The sequence below is a fragment of the Myxocyprinus asiaticus genome, chromosome 7 (genome assembly GCF_019703515.2).
Source record: "Myxocyprinus asiaticus isolate MX2 ecotype Aquarium Trade chromosome 7, UBuf_Myxa_2, whole genome shotgun sequence".
NCBI classification, from domain to species: domain Eukaryota; kingdom Metazoa; phylum Chordata; class Actinopteri; order Cypriniformes; family Catostomidae; genus Myxocyprinus; species Myxocyprinus asiaticus.
The window spans coordinates 36,388,124-36,413,007 of NC_059350.1; the positions used below are offsets into that span (position 1 = coordinate 36,388,124).

Consider the following 24,884-nt stretch of genomic DNA (forward strand, 5'->3'; position numbering starts at 1 on the left):
CCTGCCTTTGTCCATGTTTGCGTGTGTGAAAAATAAAAATTCTCTTAAAATATACTCTTCCTCATGCCATCCCAGATGTGTCTTTCTTCTGCTGAACAAAAAGTATAGACCAAATAAAGACCAAAATATAACTACTTTTCACTGTACATCTTGACACAGTCTCCTTGATGATCATGATTTCAAGCTCGATTACACTTCCTATAGTGCCAGTAGAGCTTGAAATCATGATCGTGACTAGAGACTGCAATGACAAAATGTAAAGTTAAAAATTGGTCTGTTCTCACCCAAAACCAACATTATCGCTTCAGAAGACACTGACTCTTGTGGATTTTATGCTGATGTTGTATCCTTTTTGGAGTTCTGGTCACCATTCACTTGCATTGTATGGACCTACAGAGCTGAAATATTCTTCTAAAAATCATTGTGTTCAGCAGCAGAAAGAAAGTCATGCACATCTGGGATGGCATGAGGGTGAGTAAATGAGATTATTTAAATTTTGGGGTGAACTATCCCTTTAAGTAAGCTCAATTGCAGCATTTGTAGCATATTGATTGCCACAACAAATATTTCTGTTGAGACTGTTGTGTGTGAAAATCCCAGGAGATCAGCAGTTACAGAAATAATCAAACCAGCCCATCTAGCAACAACAATCATGCCACGGTCCAAATCAATGAGATCAATATTTTTTCCCCATTCTGATGGTTGATGTGAACATTAACTGAAGCTCCTGACCCGTATCTTAGGGTGACCATACGTCCTCTTTTTCGGACCTTAAAAAAAGCGTCCGGCCGGGATTTCTAAATTTGCGAAAATGTCCAGGACCGGGATTCTGCTTTAGTTGCATTATGATGTGCGTCTGGTAATACTTAATTGTGTGTGCGCGCATATTTGCATTGCTTTAACCCTTCTTTGTAAGTCCCGCCTTCTCGCACACCAATTGGTCGATTATAAGATGCTTGTTCGGCATCAAACAGTTGCTTGACAGTAGCAACAAATGACAGCTGAGTGGAAACAATGCCCAAACGAAAGTGCACAAAAAATTCCCATGCTTTCATCCAGTTCGAGATCCGTGGGAAGCAGAATGTGTGACATGTAAATCTGGCACTTATGTGTCAGTTTCTAATAAAGGTGCAAGTGATTTAGAAGCACACATTATCTCTGCGAAGCATAAAGGGTCAGCAAAAGGTGAAAGTTCATCAGGTAAATTAAAGGACTACTTTTTGCGACCAGGTAAAATTGTTATCACATTGCTTCATTTTCCATGGCCATTCAAAATAATAGTAATAGTAAATGAAGGTACACTCATGGCATCAAATATTTTATTTTAGTACATGGACATTCAAAAGAATGTTGAAATTGTATTTATTTTTATATATTTATGTTATGCTAATAGAGTGTCTTTTTCATTGTATTAAAGTTTGCATTCACAGTAACACTGTTTTGAACCCTATGATTCCACCCCACCCCAATCAGAATGCTATTATGACATGCGGGTTGGCGCTGTTTTGGCGGCACGAGGGGGACCTACACAATATTAGGCAGGTGGTTTTAATGTTGTGGCTCATCGGCACACACACACACACACACACACACACAAATTCTGAAAAAGTTGGGACAGTATGAAAAATGTTAGTAAAAATAAAGAGTGATTTGTAAATTATATTCACCCTTTGCTATATTGAAAGCACAACAACTAAACATTATATGTTTTACCATGTGAATTTCATTGTTTGTTTTTAATGTACAGTAATTTCAAATCAGATGACTGCAACACACTCCAAGAAAAGTTGGGACATGGGCAGTTTAAGATTAATAACAATTTGACAAGTTAAAATAACAAGACAATGTGAAACTGGAGATGTTAAACAGGTGAGGAAATTGTGTCATAGTGTATAAGGAGCCTCCAAAAACAGCCTTGTCCTTCAAGAGTAAGGATCATTCGAGACTTGTCAATTTGCCAACAGATGCTTCAGCAAATAATCCAGCACTTTGAGAACAATGTTCCCCAAAGACAAATTTGAAGAATTTTTGGCATTTCACCCTCTACAGTGCACAATATAATTAAAAGATTCAAGGAATATGGTCAAATCTCAGTGCGTAAAGGGGAAGATGAAAACCACTTCTGAATGTGCGTGATCTCTGATCCCTCAGACGTCACTGACTTAACAAAACATTATTCATCTGTAATGGATATCATGAACATGGGCTTGGGATAACTTTAGTAAACCTTTGTTAGTCAACACCATTCACCACCGCATCCACAGATGCAAGTTAAGACTTTACTATGCAAAGCAGAAGCCCTACATCAACACTGTCCAGAAGCGCTACCGACTTCTCCTGGTTCGGTCTCATCTTAGATGGAAAGTAGCAAAATACGATGATACTTGAACAAAAATGAGCTACATGTTCGAGTTGCCAGAAAGAAGCCAATGCCACAAAAAAAGCCTGGTTACAATATGCCCGACAACACCTTGACACGCCTCACAGCTTCTGGGACACTGTAATTTGGAGTGACAAGACCAAAATAGAGCTTTATGGTCACAACCACAAGTGCTATGTTTGGAGAGGGGTCAACAAATATTGTGCTCCTTGAAACAACCACACCGTCTTTTTCCAGAGCAGCCTGTATTTCTCCTGAGGTTACCTGTGGGTTTTTCTTTGTATCCCGAACAATTCTTCTGGCAGTTGTGGCTGAAATCTTTCTTGGTCTACTTGACCTTGGCATTAAGAGATCCCCGAATTATCCACTTCTTAATAAATGATTGAACAATACTGACGGGCATTTTCAAGGCTTTGGAAATCTTTTTATATCCTTTTCCATCTTTATAAAGTTCCATTACCTTGTTACACAGGTCTTTTGACAGTTCTTTTCTGCTCCCCATGGCTCAGTATCTAGCCTGCTCAGTGCATCCGTGTGAGAGCTAACAAACTCATTGACTGTTTATACACAGGCACTAATTGCAATTTAAAAATCCACAGGTGTGGGAAATTAACCTTTAATTGCCATTTAAACCTGTGTGTGTCACCTTGTGTGTCTGTAACAAGGCCAAACATTCAAGGGTATGTAAACTTTTGATCAGGGCCATTTGGGTGATTTCTGTTATCATTATGATTTAAAAAGGAGCCAAACAACTATGTGATAATAAATGGTCTCATATGATCACTATCCTTAAATAAATGAGTTTTTTGTTGCATGATCAGTCATATTTTCAAAATCAATGCCAAAATTTCACAATTTCTGCCAGGGTATGCAAACTAAATATATATATATATATATATATATAGTTATATATATATATATATATATATATATATATATATATATATAGTTATATAAATATATATATATATATATATATATATATATAAAGCAAAGTTACAGTAAAGCACTTACAAGAGAAGTGAATGTGGCTAGTCCATAAACATTAAAATACACACTGTTTCAAAAGTAGTCACAAGACATAAACATACAGGTTATGAATTCAGTATCATAAAATTGCTAACAAACTAAATGTGTAGTAACAACTTCATTGTCATGACAACAAACCCAAATACATGTGGCTATACTTTTGAAACTGTATTTTAACATGAATTGACTATTCCCATTCATTCCCATTGTGAGTTTCCTACTGTAACAATTAGCAATTTTTCCTTTTTTTTTTTTTTTTTAAATAAACGAGGGGCAAGTCAAAATTGGCTATGCACAGATTCAGAGAAAATGTCAAATTTGCCTGAACAACTAAAAGCTCAGCTTAACTACAAAAATGTATATTCGTTATAGAAATTTACATGACTTTTCCCCGGCAAGAAATCATAATTATTTTGTATTCAGTTCATTTTCTGATACTTTATTTTATGCCATGACATACACTACCTAGTATAGAAATGTCACACATTTACTGGCAAAATACCGAACGAAAAAATTAGCACCTTCCTACTCAATTCTCCTAAATGATTTATGTACATTGGGCATGGTGGTTTGGCAAAATTTTTTAAATCAAAATCTTACTTGTAAAAGTTTTTATTTATACAAAACAAGCCAGCAGAAACAGTTAAAAAAAGAAAAGAATGACAGGTCTGTTGTACATCCTACAAACAAATACACTGAAATACAATGTACAGAGAGTGTGAGAGAGAAAAGAGACAATGCTATTAAGCGTTTTAAAATAAGTAATGGAAAAAAAAGTGATTTACAGAGCTGTTTGACATGTATTAGATGCACAAATGTGAGTGTATTAGCCCTGCAAAGTTTAAATACACCTTTTAATTTCAGCTGATACATCAACTGATTACTGAGAGTAATATAGAAAGTGTGTCTAGCTGGCCAGCATCTGTCGCTGGCGTTTGTCCTTGGCTTTGTTGTGGGTGCGCTGGGCCAAAACTTTTTCCTCATGTGTTTGAGCTGTGCGAGTCACAGTAGAGATGCCGTCCACAAACCTGGTCTTGAAAAGCACGTTTGCATTGGTGAACATTCCATCTTTCAGAGACACCACCACAAACTGCAAAGTAAAAATGTCATTGAATTGCTGTTTTGATCAAATACAGTGATGTTACATCTAGCGTTATGGTTAAAGAAAGCTAACAGTTTCGTTATTGGAAAAACAAACTAAAATTCATTTTCATGATTCCACAAGTAATTAAAATAAAAATGACCACAAACTAAATTTACTTTTAGATACACTGTATAATATTAAAATATATACTGTGTTAAATGAACCTACCTTTATTAAACATGGAAATGCAACTAAATAGCGATAACACTTCATGGACCTGAGAAATTTAATGCTGTTATATTTGAATAATAACCTAACCCTAACATACTAAAAGTAAAATATACTGAAAAACTAAACTGAAGAAAAAAAAAAAAAAAAAAAAAAAAAAAACATTATAACGGTAATGGTAACATTATAGTGATCAACACTCCGGGTGTGCTTGTAAGTGTGCGTATTACCTGTGAGTGTGTAAAGTGTGTGCGCAGCATCTGTCCAATGTTTTGCGTGTGTGAGAGATCGAGAGCAGCGTCCACTTCATCCAGGATATAAATGGGAGCAGGTTTGAACAGCAGCATGGCCAAAATCAGAGAGAGCGCCACCAGAGACCTGAAAAAAAAAAAAAAAAAGAAAACACACATCAGGTATCATAATGGGCACAAAGAGGGCATCTCATGTACACGGATGATGCTCTAATGGATCTGTGGGTATAAGATGTTGACCTGGAGAGCCATAACCTAAATGGCTATTGATTCAAAGAGTAATATGGCACTATCAGCAGTAGAGTTGGCAAATGCTGACCTTTGACCCCCACTGAGCTCGGTCAGGTTCTCTTTCCAGGTGTTCCCCAGAGCCACTTTAAACTCCAATCCGTCCAGGACACCACACCCCTCGGGCGGAGCCAGACGGGCATTTGCCCCAGGCAACAGGGTGGAGAATATGGAACCAAAATCCTTATTGACCTTCAATCACAATAGATTGTACTGAACATGATACGTCACGTATTTGTTAATTTGTTTTTATTTACTAGTTTTACTTAATGTAGTATTGTCAAAAAGTGACGAGTGGGTATTTTACCTTCTGCCACGCCACATTGAGAGCCTCATTCTTTTTCTGGTCCAACTCCTCAATCGTTTCCAGAATTTTGGCTTTATCGTTCTCAACAATTCTTTTCTTCTTCTTCAGATCATTGTACTGAGAGAGGACACAGAGTGTTATGACTATCATTTACTGACCCTCATGCCATTCCAGATGTGTATGACTTTCTTTCTTCTGCAGAACACAAACAGAATATCTCAACTCTGTAGGTCCATTCAATGCAAGCTCCAAAAGGCATATAAAGGCAGCATAAAAGTAATCCATATTACTCCTGTGGTTTAATCCATATCTTCTGAAGCGATCCAATCAGTTTTGGGTGAGAACAGACAACTAATTTTCCCCCCACTATAAATCATGACATCTGCAATCTCCTTGGCGATCATGATTTCAAGCTCAATTACACTTCCCAGCTCCATCTAGTGCTTTGCACATGCATCAAGCACTAGGAAGTGTAATCGAGCTTGAAATCATGATCGTGCCTACAGACTGCAATGGCAAGATGTACAGTAAAAACAAACAAATATATTTTGGTCTGTTCTCACCCAAAATCGATTGAATCACTTCAGAAGACATGGATTAAACCACTGGAGTCTTATAAATGACTATTATGCTGCATTTGTGTCTTTTGGAGCTTCGAAGTTTTGGTAACCATTCACTTGCATTGGACCTAAAGAGTGGAGATATTCTACCAAAAATATTTGTTTGTGTTCTGCAGAAGAAAGTAAGTCAAATGAAAGAGTAAATGAGGAGAATTTTCATTTCTGGGTGAACTATTCCTTTAATGGTGCCAAAAATAGGCTTCCATTTTCACTAAGCAAAATAGTAATCTTTTAATTTTGGGGTGAAATATGGAATTGACATATTCTTGACAGGTTTAATGAGATTTACCCAAATGCTCTTTTACTTTTATCCACATTCAATGATTTTTGTAATTGTAATGGTCAGGACATGAGCAGATAACAATGTTTAACACAGTGGTTCTCAAACCTGTCCTGGAGGTCTCCTCTATCAAACACACCTAATTCAACTCATCAGCTCATTAGTGGAGACTCCAAGACTTAAATTGGGTGTGTCAGAAGAGGGCGACATGCAAAATGTGCAGTGCTGGGGTGCCTCCAGGACCAGTTTGAGAACCACTGGTTTAATAAATAGCATCTTTCACAGCTAAAAACAGTGAGAGGTCAAAGGTCATACCCTTTCCTCAGCCTCGCTGAGCATATTCATTGCCCTGCGGTTGACGTTTCTCTCCAGCTTGTCCTTGGTCTCCTCGAGTCTCTTTAGTCTCTGTCCGGCCTCTTTGGGATTGTTGGTCTTGAAGTCGTAGGCCGTGTTTAGTTGGCCGAAGAGATGCTTCTCAGAAGAGATCCAGTCATTCTCAGCTAACATACGGGCCACCTGAACACACACAAACATTACATACACAAATATTTATTCACATACTTGTCTCCGATGGTCTCATTGACATCCTCTCACATAAGGTTAGTGGTTGACACACCTTTGCTGTGGCATCAGCACTGTCTTTCTTGTGTTTGCTGATGTTGTGTTCCTGCTCTTTGATTTTCAGCTGGGCATCATTGTTTTGTTCACGGAGACGGTTTGCTTCTCCAGTCTTTCCTTTAATTTCTCTCTCCTGTCCTAGAATCACCTCCTTCTGCTGGGACAACTGCTCCTGTGCAACACGCACCGCTTCCTACACACACACACACACACACACAGTGTAAAACATTTTTTTAATTGATTTTCACCATATGTCCATCTTTATAAGGAAACGGCATACAAAGAAGTTTGAAACAGCTGAGCAATTTTATACTGTTTGCGAACATTCAGACACCAGCCACACCGCTGTGGGAGGGGTTTAGAGGAACATTTAAATATTTGGATGCACAAGATTACATGTAAAACCTTAACTAATGGGACATTAAAATGTGTGACTTCAATGATTTTATGCCTCATTCTGAGTAAAGTTCACAAGAGATCAGTAAAAGAAGCTGTTATAAAGTTGTCATGAAATACTCCCTTTTTATTCTTTTATCTTCCCTGAGTTCCACTGATAATCTTAGTAGTTTGTTTTGCACCAAAACAGTCATTATTTATTCATATATGATCATTTTCCACCATGTCTTTGGCCCTCTGTCTGAAACACCAGTTTTCTGAAACCAGTTTTGGCCTAAGCTCCTCCTTTAAACTTCAATGTAAACGGCCACTGTTATGATTGGCTAACATTGCGCAGCCCCTCAAAAACAGCCATATTTGAAACACAATCGGAAGAGAATAAACAAGCTCCACATTATAAAACAAAATCTCAGGGTTTACACATAATGCACATCCAACACATTGCATTTGAATATATTAAACTCTTCATCTCAAGCACAACTGTTAACACACCATAAACTATCAAACAGTCATGACATTTGAAATATTCATGAATGAAACTGTTTACCCACAGTTTTGCAATTGGGTTCAAGTGTGTTTAACTGCCCCATCCTTCAATAGCACTTCCTTTGTAAAGCTTGAATCATTCATTATGACTGGTTCACAAGCAATCCACGCTGATGAGCCAAAAAAAAAAAAAAAAAACACAACACGCGCACACACATACAGTATCATCCTGCAGTGAGGCGCAAGTCACCAGAAACACATCAAACGGTCAAGGACATCCATCTAGTTCGTGTTTACATCCACCCAACAATTAAAAATAGCACAGATGGTTGCAAGCACGCATCCAGGACGTGTTTGTGCTGAAAACAGCAAGACACAGAGCAGAGATGAATGAAACAGAACGGGGTCTCCTATTCAGAGTTGTAACTTGTCACCACGTCTTTTAAAAGTGGCGCGAGATACATGACAACGGTCAAAGACTTCTGTCTAGTGCATGTTTATATACAAAAATAATTCAAAATAGTCCAGATGGGTCCCCTTTGGTGTTCAGGAATAGTACGTAGGCCACACTAGGCCAGTCTGTCCTGTTCTCTCTCCGTTTACGAACTAAAGCACCAGTGGGCGGGCCAAGGGTGCGTTGATGTTGTTGTTGCTGCTGCTGCAGAGGCAAGTCATGAATTAATGAGCCCTCTAGTGGTGTAGGGAAATTGCTGAAGTAGAGAACGAGGTGTTTCTGCAGCTTGGTTTCAATAAATACTTATATTGCATTGGGGGATTACGTTTTGAGTTCTGAAATTTATAGTATGTTTTTATAGTAGAATGACCTCTTATGTGTCAAAATATCAAGGAAAATTTTATTCCTTCGATGACGATTTAAAGTAATATTTATGCCATAGGTAATGTGTAATTTGTCATATTTACATCCTACATTTATGGCGCAAATGCGCCAACACTCTCTATGTGCCCATAATATGCATAGGTTACATTCTGTTAATGTAAAATCACATAACACGTTCTTGGAAAATGTCTCTACGCGAACGATCCTACAGATGTAGGTACGTTTGCACCAGCTCGTTAATAACTCTGCACACGGGTGTGTTTAGTTTGACTGAGCTTCAAGTCACACCTACTGATGACGTGGACCAATGGCAGTACAAAGGTGTTTAGCAGCCGGTACGAAGTTTTCCTTAAGGTTCACCTTGCCGAGCTGTTACGAACCAATGAAACAAACTCAAAAACATGTTCGTTTTACCCAGATACTGTTCTAAACGACGACACACTCGTTCATTCTTCGCTTTCATATTAAGTATGTCGGGGCCTTTATAAGACATGAGATATTATTTCTACACCTTATTTGCTGAAACATCTGTGGTCATGGTGTCGATCTGCTCCTGGATGGCTTTGAGAGCTTCATCTACAGCCTGAATCTGCTGCTCATATCCGGCCTGTTCTCTCTTCAGCTCCTCTAACTCCAGGGCTACTGCATCTGCCTCCTACACAAAAGAAGGTAGATAAGTGTCTCAACAGCTAAGATACTAAAAAAAAAAAAATTCCATTAATTTCCAATTTCTTTCAGCAGTGTGTGATTAACGATAAGGATTTTTACAAATCTTAAAAACTGCCTAAATCTGTTTTGTGTTATCAAATGATTTTAATGATGCAGACTTTAAAAACAAGACTTTAAAAAGACTTTTAAAAATGCATCTCGAGGCCAGTGGCTTTCATGTACTGTTTTCAGTCTGAAGCCCTGATTCAGTGTCACAGTAAACACACAGTACCTGCTGTTTCTCTTTTAGTCTCTTGCTGAAGGCATCTGCTTTGCTCTTGGCCTGGTTGAGTTTCTGCTGAGCTGCTTTCAATTCTTTCTCTCTCTCGGCCGCTGCGTTCTTCATCTTATTCTCCAGAACTTTGTACTTCTCCTCTGCTTTCCTCTGTATCTCTTTTGACTTTTCTAGCGTTTCCTCGCATTCCTCTACAGAAACAAAGCACCTAAATGTTAAAGAACAACAACATCGAAACCAATAATACCTCATATATTGTACATGGGTGCTAGAGTTTGCACACACACACATTCTAACATTAGTCAATATAAACATTTGTCTCTAAAGGTGTTTTTAGAGTTTTCAGTGGCATGTCCAAAATTAAAGGCTCAGAGGGTCAATTGTTTGGTATTATTTTAAATAAAACTTTTCTGCTGGAGAGAAAAAAAAAAGAGCCAAAAACTAACTTTTTTCTTATTTTACATTATATTTCTCAGGGTGTAAATAAGGTAGCTCTGAACATCTGCTTTAGTTTCGTTACCAATCATGTCACCTCTAATTGAGTAAAATGTTACGTTGATATGACAAAGCAATCAAAAGTTATTGCATTAGGAATATTATTTATCCCAGTGTCCAAAAACGTCTCCAAGTGTCCAAAAGCCTATATATAATAATTGTAAGGGGGGCCTGGGTAGTTCAGTGGTAAAGACGCTGGCTATCACCCCTGGAGTTCGCTAGTTCGAATCCCAGGGCGTGCTGAGTGACTCCAGCCAGGTCTCCTAAGCAACCAAATTGGGAGCATGCATGCTGCCCGGGAGAACTCGCCGCTGCCGTCCGCCAGGGGATGGAGGAGCCGCTGCCGTTCACCGGGAGGAACCGCTGCCATCCACCGGGAAGCGGAGGAGACGCTGTCGTCCACCAGGGGACGGAGGACCCGCTACCATTAGCCAGGAGGCGGAGCAGTGGCATGCCCGCGGGAGCCGAAGAAGAATGTTTGCTTTTCTTTTCTCTCTCTCTCTGTCTCTCCCGCTCTCTTTCTCCCTCCCCTCGTCCCTCTCAGATTCTCAGGAGGCAGTGGTGGACCATCGGGTGGCAGAACGGCCAGAAGGGCAGTGGAGGAGCGACGAGGAGGAGGGTGTGGCCGGGCCGTGAGGATGTACGCCCGGCGCCGAGTTGCCTAATCAGCGGGAGAGAGATAAGGGAAGCGCCGGGGACGCCAGAGAGAGAGAGAGACAGACACACGCGGCAGCTCTGTGTGTGTGTTTATGTTGCTGTTTTTTCAGTTTGATGTTCTGTCTAATTAAAGTCTTGTTGAATGTGGATCCGGCTCTCGCTTCCTCCTTTCCCAGACGAACTGAGATCCTTCACAGCAGTTTATAAGCAACACGTGTTTATATGTAACATGTACAGTATGTCAAAGACATACACTTGGCTATTACCCCTATATTTTTGTCTGCGAGTTAAAAAAAAAAAATAGGCCGGTTGTATTCTACTCTTTGAGAGCTTTCCAACAACATACGACACATGGCTATTTGATCAGATTGATGTTTTTACTGATTACAATAATATGTACAGTGCAAAACTTTTAATAAATTATCAAAACAGAACACTTCTAATTTGTCTGCAAATTTCAAAGCACTTGGTCATAATGCATCCATGCATTGCTAAGATTTAAAACGATACCCATTTTGTGTTGAAGACTGTAGTTACTAATATTTTGATAAATATTTTTTTTCAATTCGAGCTTAAAGGGTTAAGAAACAGTTCTTCCCCCAAGTAATATAATTGATTCTTCTAACTCTAGGGTGTTTACCGCTGTCAAGCAATGTAGGAACTTGGTACCTTTATAAAGAATATGAAGTCAGAGATGCGCATTTTTTACTATATTTTACAGCAGCTTTTAATGTAGCGCACCCACTTAGAATTTAGAGTCTAACTATCTGTTTTATAAGACTACCGACAATTCAAATAGCATGAATCTGGCAACAGAAATATGCTTGCATATGTTTCTCATCCCCATCATCTCAGCTGCATGAACATTCTCTCCATCAACACAGCATTGGACTTGCCAGAAACAGCAAAGAGCTGAATAGCATATGGAAAGTTATTTATATAAGGAAAACACTTAGCCATTGACTAGTCGCAAATTAAATAAGTAGTTGCGCAATCCCGTGCGCTTGTGTACCAATGGTCTTGCGCAGGTTCTCCAGCTCCTCCTGTTGTTTGTGGAAGGAGCTCTGCTGAAGTTTAGTCTCCAGGATCCGAGCCTCCTCAGTCTTCAGGTCCAACTGCTGCTTCAGCTGACGAAATCTGCCAGAGAACAACAAACACTTTAGCCTTTCACCATTTTACCTTTGACCTAAATGGTCAGTGAGGATTTGAGAGATTCTCACTTCTCAGCTGTTCCCTTGAGGCGGCTGAGCTCAGACTCCACTGTGGAGAGTTCAACCTCTTTTGCCCTCAGACTGTCTTGAATGTCCTTCACTTCAGCCAGCTTAGTTAGGACAGATGCTGTCTGAGCACGTGCACCTACACACATATAAACAGTTAAACTACTTAAGACTACATTTTGTGTAATGTTTTGTCAATTATTGGAGAATAGCACTTTTAGGGCCCTATGAAATCAGTTTATTTTTTTTTCAAATTCCATTTTATTTTTTTCCCAAATTCCGTGTTTTCTGTTTTATTTTCTCTGCATTCCGGGTTTTAAAGTGTAATTACATTTTATCATAAAAACACGGTTCCTACAGATGCTTCATAGATAAATTCAAGGACTTTAAGCACATTTTTATTTGTTTTCAAGGACTGTGCTCGAGATGCCATTAAAACAAATTCGTTACATTTGAAACTTATGTGCAATTGTAGTGTGCTCCCTTAAAACGCACTTTGCTTTCCAACAAAAGTGAATAACAGGGTCCGTAAACATTAGTCCATATGACTCATGTGCTGTGTTCCATGTTTTCTGAAGTCACACAACAGATTTATGTGAGGAACTGACCGAAATTGGAAATGGGTCATTCTCAAAAAATTTTGACTTTCCAACTTACAAAATATAGATATTTTTCATTCAGTTCAGTTTTTGCCTAAAAACACCGAAGGTAAACATTTTGTACACTTCGAACACTTTGTATGAACCCTGTAAAAAAACCTCTCTAATCAAATTCATTCATTTAATTTTAATCAAATGAAAACAGAACAATTACACTTCAACATACCATTGCATTATATTTTATTAAAATGAAGAGCGTCTATACTGGTCCTCTCACAATCCAAAACTGGAGTTTTTTGTTTTGTTTTGTTTTATTTTAATATTATTTGGTCAAATAGTGCTGCACAGTAGAGCACAGTATTAATGAAAGCAGTGATGAAACTCTTGCTTGGGATTTTGCTTAAATGTAATTATTGATTTATTATTATCATTATTATTACTACTACAAAAACTACTACATTTGAATATAACATTTTACTATACAGAAGTAATACATTTCTGTCGCATTATTTTTAATTTCACGCGTCTAGTTAAATACAGCTTTTAATTTTGGTGGAAAACCAGAGGTTTTTGACAGCTTGACTTCTCACCTCTCGAAAAGCAGTTTGCTATATGGGCTAATGTGCTTATTAAACCACAAAAGGCTATGATGTAATTATATATAGGCTGCATGTGCTACACAATTAACAGTGAATAAAGTGCTCTGCGCTTTGTCATTTATACACACACAGAGCAAACGTGATGTTAACGATGCGGTTAGTGTATAAGCAGTGGCTTCTCACATTCACTTACTGAACGGCCCAGCTCATGCAGACCGTAAATCTCAGCCTTTTGTGGTTTAATCATCACACTTAATTTGATTAATTGTAAATTTACACATTTATTTCATCCCAAATATGTTAAATTTCGTGACATTCGTGTTTTATTGATAATTACGTTTTTATGACTGGATTCCGCACCACGTAATTCATAGGGCCCTATAATTTTTGCCTTGCAAGATATATTCAGACCCAAAACCAAGTCTTTCTCCTGTATAAAACCCCCCACAGTAAATGTATAAAGTTGTAAAAAGTGGTTGACTGACTTAAATTTCTCAATAGCAATAGCGGATATATTATTTAAATTTTAACGTATTTGTACATCAAGGACATAGGTCGCATTGCTTTTAATTAATGCTTATTTTAATTAAATAAAAATTACTGTACTACAGTAATGAGAATTGGGAGAAAAAAACAGGATTTATTTCATTATACAAAATATAATTTTTTTCTCTTCTAATTTTGGAAAACAATTTAATTCAGACATACTTTCATGGAATTCCCCATTATATATCTTTCAGAATATATTTCTTAACATCAAAGCAATGTCAGATTTAAGTATGGAAATTTGCTCTGAAAAATCCGAGAACACAATGTCAGATCTGTTGTTTAAAGGAATAGTTTACCCAAAAATATAGTGACAGAAACTCCAAAAAAGGAGATAAAGTCAGCACAAAAGACTTCAGTGGTATAATCAATGTCTTCTGAAGCAATCCAGTTGGTTTTGGGTGAGAACAGACCAAAATAGAACTCCTTTTTCATTGTTCATCTTGACAGCAGTCTCAAGGCACGATCAGGATTTAAAGATAGATTACACTTCCTAGTGCTTGACGCATGCACAGAGCCCTAGACGGCGCTGTAAGAAGTGAAATCGAGCATGAAATCATGCAATAACAATATGCACAGTGAAAAAGGAGTTCTATTTTGTTCTGTTCTCACCCAAAACCAACTGGATCACTTTAGCAGACATTGATTAAACCACTGGACTCTTATGGATGACTTTATGCTGACTGTGATTAGCCCGATTGGGGGCCGGGCGTGCGTAGTCACGGCCCGGCCCCACCCTCCTCCTTGCCACACTGACTTTATCTCCTTTTGAGCTTTTAGGAGTTCTAATCACCATTAACTTGCATTGTATGGACCTATAGAGTTGAGATATTCTTCTAAGAAATTAAGTTTGCATTCAGCAGAAGAAAGAAAGTCATAAACATCTGGGATGGCTTGAGGGTGAGTAAATGATAAGAGAATTTTCATTTTTGGGTACAACAAACCTTAATAAATCAGAAAACTAATGATGGGTCTGAACACTTTTGCAAGGCATCTTGTGAATTTGCTGTTACACACAAACCTCCAGTCAATGTTCCTTGTGGGTCAAACACGTCTCCTCCAAGCGTAACGGTTTTGGTGCTCACACCCTTGTCAAAGGCAACTTTTTTAGCATTGTCCAAACTGTCACAAACCAGTGTAGTGCCAAAAACATACTCCATGGCTTTCCTCAGCTCTGATTCATAACCTACCAATGACAGAGCTGTGTGCACGTTATCTGGCCCAACCTGAAACACAAAACAAATAACTGAAAATCACACTAACAATGTTTCATACAAGAAAAACGATCAAATCAATAAGATTGCAATTAAATAGCAGGGTTCCTCACCAGGTTTTTGGCAGTGCGCACTACATTGTTATTGAGGGTACGTGCTGAAATTTTGTTCAGAGGAATGATGGTATATCTGCGTTTCAGTTCCCCCTTTTCCAGAAGTTTCTTTCCAGTCACCTGCAAATAGATTTGGCAAGAAAATTCCTGAGTCTTGCAAGTTTAAAACCAAAGCATAAGTTTGCCAATGAATGACAGAAATTGTACTACAAATAAATCAACGCTTCATTTATGGCAATGTGTTCTGTAGGAGAAGTCTCACCTCGTTGTCGACCACTACGTTATAGAGTCGACCACCAGCTACCACCTCCAGAGCTGTAGCGTTAGACACATCAGTCACACTGAAGAGATTTGCCACCAAACCTTTCACTTTACTGTGGTCCCAGCCCCTCTCTGGGTCCCTGCAAACCCATATATAGTACCATTTTAATCAATGTTGTATTTGTAGCCAAATGAAAGCAGTGTATGAACTTCACATATGTAAAATGAGTGTGGATAAAATGAGCAGATGTTCTCACGTGTACTCAAATCGCAGGTTGGGAAATTGGCCCATGAGAGACTCGTAGGTTTCTCTGAGCTGACTGACATCACGTGAAAACTGCCTCTTCTGCTCCATCAGACCTTCCTCCCGTCCATCTAAACAACAAAAGTTATTCTTCAGAATCTTACCATAACACCAAAGAATGTGTTAAACAAAAATTAATACAATATTTTAGCTTTGAATTTAGTCGCAGGTTTGAATAAACATAACTGCAAATCAGATTTTAAAGCTACAGTAGAGTGGTGAACAGCTTAAATTTCAGTCTGTTCCTCACACAAAGCTCTCGTATGGCTTCTGTAGCACACAATTTGAAAAGACTACTTTTTATAAAACTTGTGGCAGTGTAAAAATATCTTCATTCTACCAATCATCTCTTTTTTTTTTCACCAAAGAAAGAAAATATGGGGTCAGAACAATACCTTCATAGTTGAGCTTCTTTATTTCAGCCTCCAATTTCTCTATGCATTTTTTCACAGCCTCATGTGTGTCCTGGTCTTTTTTGTAGCCACTGTCCATCTTCTTGACCTGAGCCTGCTTAGTCTTCAGCTCCTGTTGAGCATGTTTAAGCTTCATCTGGGCCTAAGAGACACAACAGAGGTATTTACAACCACTCTTTATAATAATAAAAAATTATATAAATGAGATCATCATATCAGATAATAAATTAGTAAATGTCTCAAAACTACACACATCAACCAACAGAGCAATAATACACTATGGACAGCAAACAAAGTACAACAGTATACAGTGGACAAACATTTTCGTATTTCTGTGATTACTGAAATTGTTGACGGTTTTCAAAGGTCACCTGTTTGGCCTCAGTTTCAGCTTTACTCATGTCATTCTTGCAGGTCATCATCTGCCCATTAAGTGTAGCTGCAGCTCCATCCTCATTGGCGGAGAGGCCAGCTGACACTGCCTTAAAATGCTGTTGGGCTGCCTCCAGCGCTTCTGCATCATTCTGACCCTCCTCCTGCACTGCCTTCAGCCGCTCCATTGCCTTCGTAACCTCCACTTCCTTGGCTGACATCATCTTTTTATCCTTGTTAAAATAAAGATAAAAACATCAATGAATAATTTTACATGTACTATTACAGCATCCGCTTTTATCAGTTTTCTTTATTTGAATAATAATAATAATAATAATAATAATAAATAAAAAAGACATACCTCCTCCATGTTTTTGATAAGCTCTTTTCTTTTCTTGGTCTCATCTTTCAGATTTTGCTTCTTAAGGTCGAGAGCACTCTGGGCTTTTGTGTCCACTCTCTGTGCTTCAGACAACGTCTCTTCCAGAGTCTTCAACACTCCCCCGACCTCCTGAGAGATGCAGACACAGATATAAGACATGCTAATGGACAACAAGAGCAGGAGACACAAATATCCAATCAATCAACCACACACTTTTCTAACAGGTATCAATTTGCATCATAAAAAATTCAAAAATGTTTTCCCGTACAATGTATGAAATTCTTTTGCCAGTATATTACCCACCATACTACCCTCTATTTCAGACCTGCAGTCTCCACTGGACAAAAACTGTCACCAGACCAGTTTAGACAAATGTAACTCTTTACAACTTAACTAAATTTCTATCTAAACTCGATGTCACAAATCAGGGACCACATTCTAATATAAACATTTTGTCTTCACACAGAACAGTTAAGCATTTTTTTTTTTTTTACTTAAAGACGACACAGAGTAGCTGCATGTGAAGCAACATGTATAACATTAGATGCGTTTACACCAGTGATTCTAAATTTTTTTTGTCATGCCCCCCTTTTGCGTGCAAAAAATGTATGTTTCAAGTTGTTCTTTTTAACTGCATTTTTTATTTATTTATTTTACTTCATTTAATGCAAGTTTTAATAATAATAATAAAAAAATACAATTACATATTCAGTTTTCACCTTTTTGCTGAATAATGACTTAACTGTTCTGTTATTTTCTGTATACTTTGTGTAACAAATACATAAAACATTTAATAATGCCTATATAATTGTAAAACATCTAAAAAAGTATTAATAATAAGTGATACTGCTGCAGGTTAATATGTAACATCTCACCGTGGTGACGTAGTAACTCGCCTCAATCCAGGTGGCGGAGGACGAATCTCAGTTGCCTCCGCGTCTGAGACAGTCAATCCGCACATATTATCACGTGGCTTGTTGAGCGCGTTACCGCGGAGACGTAGCGGCATCCACGCACAACTCAACACGCACCCCACCAAGAGTGAGAACCACACATTATAGTGACCACGAGGAGCTTACCCCATGTGACTCTACCCTCCCTAGCAACCGGGCCAATTTGGTTGCTTAGGAGACCTGGCTGGAGTCACTCAGCACACCCTGGATTCGAACTCGCGACTCCAGGAGTGGTAGTCAGCGTCAATACTCGCTGAGCTACCTAGGCCCCCCATTAATCAATATTATTAATAGTGATTACAATATCAAGAGAAATAATCTTTAATTATGATTTTAGTCATAATCGTGCACCCCTACTCCTGCCAACAACTCATAAGAATACCGGTCACTCCCGCAACGCAACAAGCTTATTGGTTCCCACGGTTACCGCAAGTAAAGTCATGGCCTCTACACAGCAGTTATAACCATAAATCACTAATGATTGCTTTGTGTTGTTAGACCACAGTTCTTGCACTTACATTCATATGCATGATGCATGATGACACAGAGGCAGAAGTACTTGCAAATTCTCAGTAATGGTGAAGATGCCACGACAACTAGTGGTTGAAATAATTATCAAATTTAGTGCACTGGTAATACACTGCGGTCTTGACTAAGATCATAAGCCAAGACCCAGATCCAGACCAAGAAACTGAGTAGCAAGACCCAGATCCAGACCAAGACCACTTTTATATGGTCTCAAGACGTCTTGAAACCAAGACCACAAGATCAAGACTCCAACTCTGAGACAAAGCACAATGTGCTTAAGCTAACAACACACAAGTATAATCTTTCATGTCTTTACTGAACACATCCCATTAAAGATTCACAGTACTTTGGAAAAAGTGAATCCTAGAATTTAATAACCTCAAACAAGCGTTTCTGGTTGCTGCAGATTAGACATGCACATCGTTCAGAAGGAATTTTGGTCCATTCTTCCTTAAAGAACTGCTTCCGCTCAGCCATATTCTTAGGATGTCTGGTGTAAACGGCTCTCGAGGTCATTCTACAGCATTTCTATTGGTTTAAGGTCTTGGCTCTGACTGGGCCACTCCGAAAGTTGGATTTTCTTTTTTTAAAGCCATTCTTTAGTGGATTTACTTTGATGTTTATGGTCATTTTCCTGCTGCATTACTCAACTTCTACTGAGCTTCAGCTGGCGCACAGAAACCCTGACATTATCCTATAGGATATCTTGACAAACTTGGAAATTAATTTTTCCCTCGATGATGGCAAGCGTCCCAGGCCCCGTAGCAACAAAGTCGTACTTCACCATTGGGATGATGTTTTCTTGTTGGCATGCGGTGCTCTTTTTACAGCATATTTAGTGCTGCTTTTTCTTCCCAAAAAATTCAACCTTAGTTTAATCAGTCCACAAAATATTTCCCCAGTAGCGTTGTGGAGCATCAAGGTGGTCTTTGGCAAACTTCAGGTGCACAGCAATGTTTTTGTTGGAAAACATCGGCTTTCTTCGCGGTGTCCTGCAATGGACACCATGCCTGTTTAATGTTTTCTGTATAATATACTCATGAATAGAGATGCTAACCAATTCCAATGAATACTTTGAGTCTTTAGCGGTCACTCTAGGGTTCTTTTTTACCTCATTGAGCATTCTGTGGTCTGCCCTCTGAGTCATCTTTGCTGGATGGCCACTTCTAGGGAGAGTAACCACTGGGGTTGCTCGGATACAAACATTTTGGCTTCGGTACGATACCAGCCCTGGTACCTCAGTATCAATACTAACTCGATACTTAGGCAACAAATAATAAAAAAAAAAACCTCAGATTTTTGAATAAATTATACAGAAATATACTTCTAAAAAAACTGCATAAAGTCTTATAGATACAAATTATGCCTTTTCGGTTTTATTTTTTTCTGGATTCCATGTTAAATGTTTTATTGAATGTTAAATGTTATGATCAAATTGTGTTTAATAAAATAAATACTGTACAGCTTTAATCAAATGAAAATATAATACTTTTCAACAAATATATATATATATATATATATATAGTACTGTGCAAAAGTCTTAGGCACATAAGGTGTTTCACAAAAGCATTTGTCTTAAGATGGTTATTTATATCTTCAGCTTCAGAGTGTCAATAGGAAATATAAATGTTAGACTCACAACCATTACTTTTGCAAATAGAAAAGATTAGAATAGAAGAACAGGGAGCCCTGCAACAGATGTCCTGGCCCCCACAAAGCCCCCCACTGAACATCCTGTCAGTCAGAGATTACATAAAGAGACAGAAGCAATTGAGACAGCCTAAACAGATAGAAGAACTGTGGCGAATTCTCCAAGAAGTTTGGAACATCCAATCTGCCAACAACCAAGAAAAACTGTGTCCAGGTGTACCTAGGAGAATTGGTGATGTTTTAAAGGCAAAGGTGGTCACGCATGTGACTATATTATTTCATTAAATGACATCCTGCTGTTTAATGATCAAACTTGGCCATATAAAGGCTTTTTTTTATTATTATTTTTAAATGTTCTTTGATTTCATCTTAAAATTCTTACATTGCATGGCATTTTGTTAATGGCAGCATACTTTAATATGGTACCAAATTAACAACAAGATATCGTACCATTTTAAATGTTTTGGTATTGCGACATTTCGTTGGTACCGGTATACCACGCAACCCTAGTAGCCACAGTACTAAATCGTCTCCATTTATAGAAAATTTTTCTAACTGTTGACAGAATATCTAAGCTCTTCGAGATAACTTTGTAACCCATTCCAGCTTTATGCAAAGCAACAATTCTTGATCGTAGGTCTTCTGAAATATTTTTTTTGCGAGGCATGGTCCATGTCAGCAGATGCTTCTTGTGAATACAAACTCAATGTTTGAGTGCTTTTTATAAGTCAAAGTAGCTCTAACCCACACCTCCAATCTCGTTTCATTAATTGGATGCCAGGTTTGCCAACTCCAGACTCTAATTAGCATTTTTTGTTGTCTTTAGCCTAGGGATTCACTTACTTTTTCCACAGCACTACTTATTTTTCCACAGCACTGTTAATGTTTAATGGGATGTGTTCAATAAAGACATGAAAGATTATAATTGTTTGTATGTTGTTAGCTTAAACACGTTGTGCTTTGTCTATACTTCTGAATTTGATGGATGAGATCACATTTTATGAGCAATTAATGCAGAAAACCAGCTAATTCCAAAGTGTTTACATAATTTTTCTTGCCACTTTGTGTATATATATATATATATATATATATATATATATATAAAAAATAGGAAAACTTTAAATTAATGTGTCTTTCTCTGCCACAATGCATTTACAATGGTGCCGCATTTCATTTACACAGAATCACATGAAATATTTAGTTTCTGCCCTAATACTGCATCTATTTTTTATGTGACAGAAGTCAGTATAGTATTTTTCATATCCTAGACAGCCTTCTTTTGACTCTTTTGAAAGTACGATTTCTTATTATTTGTGGGACTGTGGCCACAATTTAAAATTAATCATAGGAGAAAATATATCTTCATAGAATCATACATATTTTTATTCCATTAATCATAGGAATAATCAATAGATTAATTATCAACATAACTGTTAGTTGCTAAAATAAATACAATTCAACCAAATGTGCCAAGTTTGTGACATACATAACTTAAGTTGCAATTTTTGAAAAACACTCCATGAGACTACAGCATTCTCATAGTATGAGAGGAGGCTGAGCCCCCCCAAAGGCGGCTGCTCACCTTGTCCCTCCTGCGCTCCAGCTCTTGTATTTCTGCACTCAGTTCCTTCACTTTGGCCTCGTTCTGTCTCATGTTCTCCTGCAGCTGTGCGATGGAGCTTTGCATCACTTGCAGGTCTTCAGCAGACTTCAGCTTAGTCTCCTCAGCACACACAAACAGATACGCCACATACAGACGGCTTAAGTGCTCGATTTCGCGCATCAGCTTCTGGTACTCCAAGTAGGACGCACGCTCCTGTAGAGAGAGAGAAGAAGAGAATGTGTGAAAGAAATGTCACAAATTTTCCTTATTAAAAAAAGCTTCACACAAAGAAATGAATAGCAATTTTGAAAAATATGTCTAAAATAATATACAGCTCAGCTCTACATGGAGGCTGCCATGTTGAGATCATATGACCAGCGGAATTCTACTAATTTTATCTTGGCAACCCACTATAGTTGGACACATTTGCTCACCACAATAAATTAGCCAAGGCTGGCTGTGAACAGTGCATTTGAACAATGGAATCAGTAACAAAAATGTTTGCTTTTGCATGCTGCTGTATCCACGCCACTAGGTGTCAGTTCAAGACTACTGCCATATCGGCCAGCACAACATAAATTAAAAATTAGAGTATAATACAAACCTCCTTCAGTTTCTCCATAGCAGGGGTGATCTCTTCATCCAGGATCTGTTCCACACACACAAACTCCATGAGATTAAATTGCTTGGTAAATCAAGAAATTGAAATATAATTGAATTCGATACTAAAATTAAAAATAAAATAACAATACTAGGCTTCATGCAGTATTGGTCGGTACCGGTGTATTTGCGAATGCACTGTGATGAGCGCTAATATCTTGCATGAATGGAAATGCACTTCATGTTCAGAATTCTTGTCTCGACAAGGTATTAATTTAAACAGTCAGTTATGTCTTAAGTGAATGTAAACAGGCAGGACAAAAAAAATAAAATCTGATCTGTGCATTAGGACTTGCAGATAACCAAATAGACCTGCCGCTGTCTATTATGTCTTTAATATTAATCATGCAACAATATTGACAAGATATGAGAAAACCACTCATTGGTCTTTAATTATTTCTTCGTTCTTTATTACTGATTCAACTTGAGTAACAAACTAATAACAATAATGAAATACAATAGAGAAATACTTTCTGGCTACATGCTATTGTTTTAATTTAATTTGTTAATATTTAAATTAATATTATAAAAGTGTGTTTGCTGTGCTATCGAAACTGTTATCAAGAATTATGAAATTTCACCATTAGTATCAACTACCGAACTTTTGGTATTGTGACAACCCTAAATTTAATAAATAAATGAAAGTGCATACGGTCTGAATCTCTTTCAGCTTGGCATCTTTCTTCTCAATGGTTTTCTGAGCACCGATCTTCTTGCACTCGTACATCCGTGTACCTGCCGCCTCCTCAATCATGGCCAGAATCTGTACACAAACACTTTTTAGGAGCCAAGAAATACATCAGAGTTTCAGCATTTTTGACCAATGAATTTACATGAGTTTTTTTTTAATCATTTGTGATTACTGGATAAGAATTTTAAATAATAATAATAATAATAATAATAGAATTCAGAACGATTCGCTAACATGTCAGTCAGATCAATCTTTAAACAGATTGAGGATTTTGTTTTGTTTCCATGACTTTTCCAAGCCTGGAAAATTATCTGATATTTCTAGGTTTTGCATTACCATAGAAACCCTGGTCAAATATCACTGATGAAAACACAAAATATTAACTTCGCATCTCAGACATTGGATGCTTGTGTCACTCAGCTCAGGATCTCAATCTCACCTCAGGAGGCTTCATGTTTAAGACTTTGGTGATTCTACCCTGAAATGAACACACAATTAGAGCGATTAGGAATGTGAACAACTGATAATTGTTTAACTAGCTGAAAATCCAAAAACTAAGTTGTATAATCAGTCTTAAAATATCAATGTGGTTCAGAACATATCCTGCCCTTATACTTTAGGGTATACTGCCTGTTTGCAATTAGTGCCTCATTGTTAGATCAAACATGTTCATGTAAATAAAACATTCAGGACACATAACTTGAGAAGTCCTTAATCAGTGTGTTTTTGTGATAATTACCTGCATGATTAGAAAATGGGGGTTGTTAACATTCAAGCCAACTGAACAAAACAAATCTTGGACTCGCAGATTGTTGGCATTCACACCGTTGATGAGGTACTTATTCCGTCCACCTATGACCACCTGAACAACACAAACAATAACATTATCACTGGCTCCTTGATTTGTGCCGCTGCTCATCTTTCAAAACGCCTCAGTTATCTCAGGCCGAATACCTGTCGTGTGATGGTAATCTCATCGTGTGTTTCGAACCCAAGTGGACTCTGTTTCTTGTTGGAGTTGTCGAAAGTGATGGACACTGTTGCCTTGGTAATCCCAGCCAGGCCATTTTTGTACACCAGATCTTGAAGATTAGTGGCACGAACCTGTTTAAGTTTAATAAACCAAAACCAGCATCACATTACAGCTCCTAAACTCTAGAACTCAAATTCACATTTTACTAGACAGTCATACTGTGTACCCATATAATATACAAAACACATCTATTCTATTTAGATCCAATTTAGGCAGGTCTTTGCATTTTTATCTATATGTCTTTGCTGTTGTTTTTGTTGTTTATACATTTAACTTAAGTTACATTTTGTTACTTGTTTGAGAAATGTATTAGTAATATTGATTAAAAAAAAAAAAAAAAGAAAAGACAACTTAAACTTCCATCAAAAATCTATGTAACATTTATATATGGTCATGTGTTCAGATAGATAGATAGATAGACAGACAGAGAGAGAGAGAGAGAGAGAGCGACAGACAGACAGAGAGAGAGAGACAGACAGAGAGACAGATAAATAAATAGATAGACAGACAGACAGACAGACAGACAGACAGATAGATAAACATATTTGCATGCGTTTGTTTAGTACTGGCCTGTGATAGGTTAGATATGCCCAGCAGAAAGCAGATAGAGTCCAATATATTTGACTTTCCACTGCCGTTCAGTCCAGTGATGGCGTTAAAAAACTGATCAAATCCGTTAATCTCCGTCCTCTCAGCGTAGGACTTAAAGCCCTCTAGTACAATAGACTTTATGTACATTTCGACCAGACACCGTATGAGAAAAATGGAATAACAACGCTATAACCCACTAAAGCGTATGTGGTAAATAACCGGGACGAACCTCAACGCTTCTTTCACTTCAACCAG

The 24,884-nt window shown here is 37.8% G+C and overlaps 1 protein-coding gene across 1 annotated transcript; it reads right to left on the reverse strand.

Annotated features, from left to right (window-relative positions):
• Nucleotides 1–3,554: 3,554 nt before the first annotated feature.
• On the reverse strand, nucleotides 3,555–24,884 carry LOC127444328 (structural maintenance of chromosomes protein 2-like). The gene is made up of 24 exons (XM_051703620.1): nucleotides 24,609–24,884; nucleotides 23,960–24,109; nucleotides 23,745–23,867; nucleotides 23,445–23,483; nucleotides 22,967–23,077; nucleotides 22,259–22,303; nucleotides 21,634–21,867; nucleotides 16,900–17,049; nucleotides 16,538–16,771; nucleotides 16,149–16,308; nucleotides 15,707–15,824; nucleotides 15,451–15,589; nucleotides 15,189–15,308; nucleotides 14,883–15,087; nucleotides 12,121–12,256; nucleotides 11,913–12,037; nucleotides 9,746–9,939; nucleotides 9,317–9,460; nucleotides 7,084–7,278; nucleotides 6,783–6,983; nucleotides 5,568–5,684; nucleotides 5,292–5,452; nucleotides 4,952–5,099; nucleotides 3,555–4,499 (listed from the first exon to the last, which is right to left on the reverse strand). The coding sequence occupies exons 1-24, from the start codon at nucleotides 24,774–24,776 to the stop codon at nucleotides 4,317–4,319; spliced, it is 3,600 nt and encodes a 1,199-aa protein (XP_051559580.1). The 5' UTR covers nucleotides 24,777–24,884; the 3' UTR covers nucleotides 3,555–4,316.

Bases quoted from the DNA above. Each gene is read 5' to 3' on its own strand.
- LOC127444328 (XM_051703620.1), bottom strand. From the start codon at position 24,776: ATGTACATAAAGTCTATTGTACTAGAGGGCTTTAAGTCCTACGCTGAG. The intron at 7,279-9,316 runs GTGTAGAAATAA...GTGTGTGTGTAG, and splicing joins CAGATGTTTCAGCAAATAAG to GAAGCGGTGCGTGTTGCACA. The intron at 5,100-5,291 runs GTCAGCATTTGC...TTTTTTTTTCAG, and splicing joins GAGCTCAGTGGGGGTCAAAG to GTCTCTGGTGGCGCTCTCTC.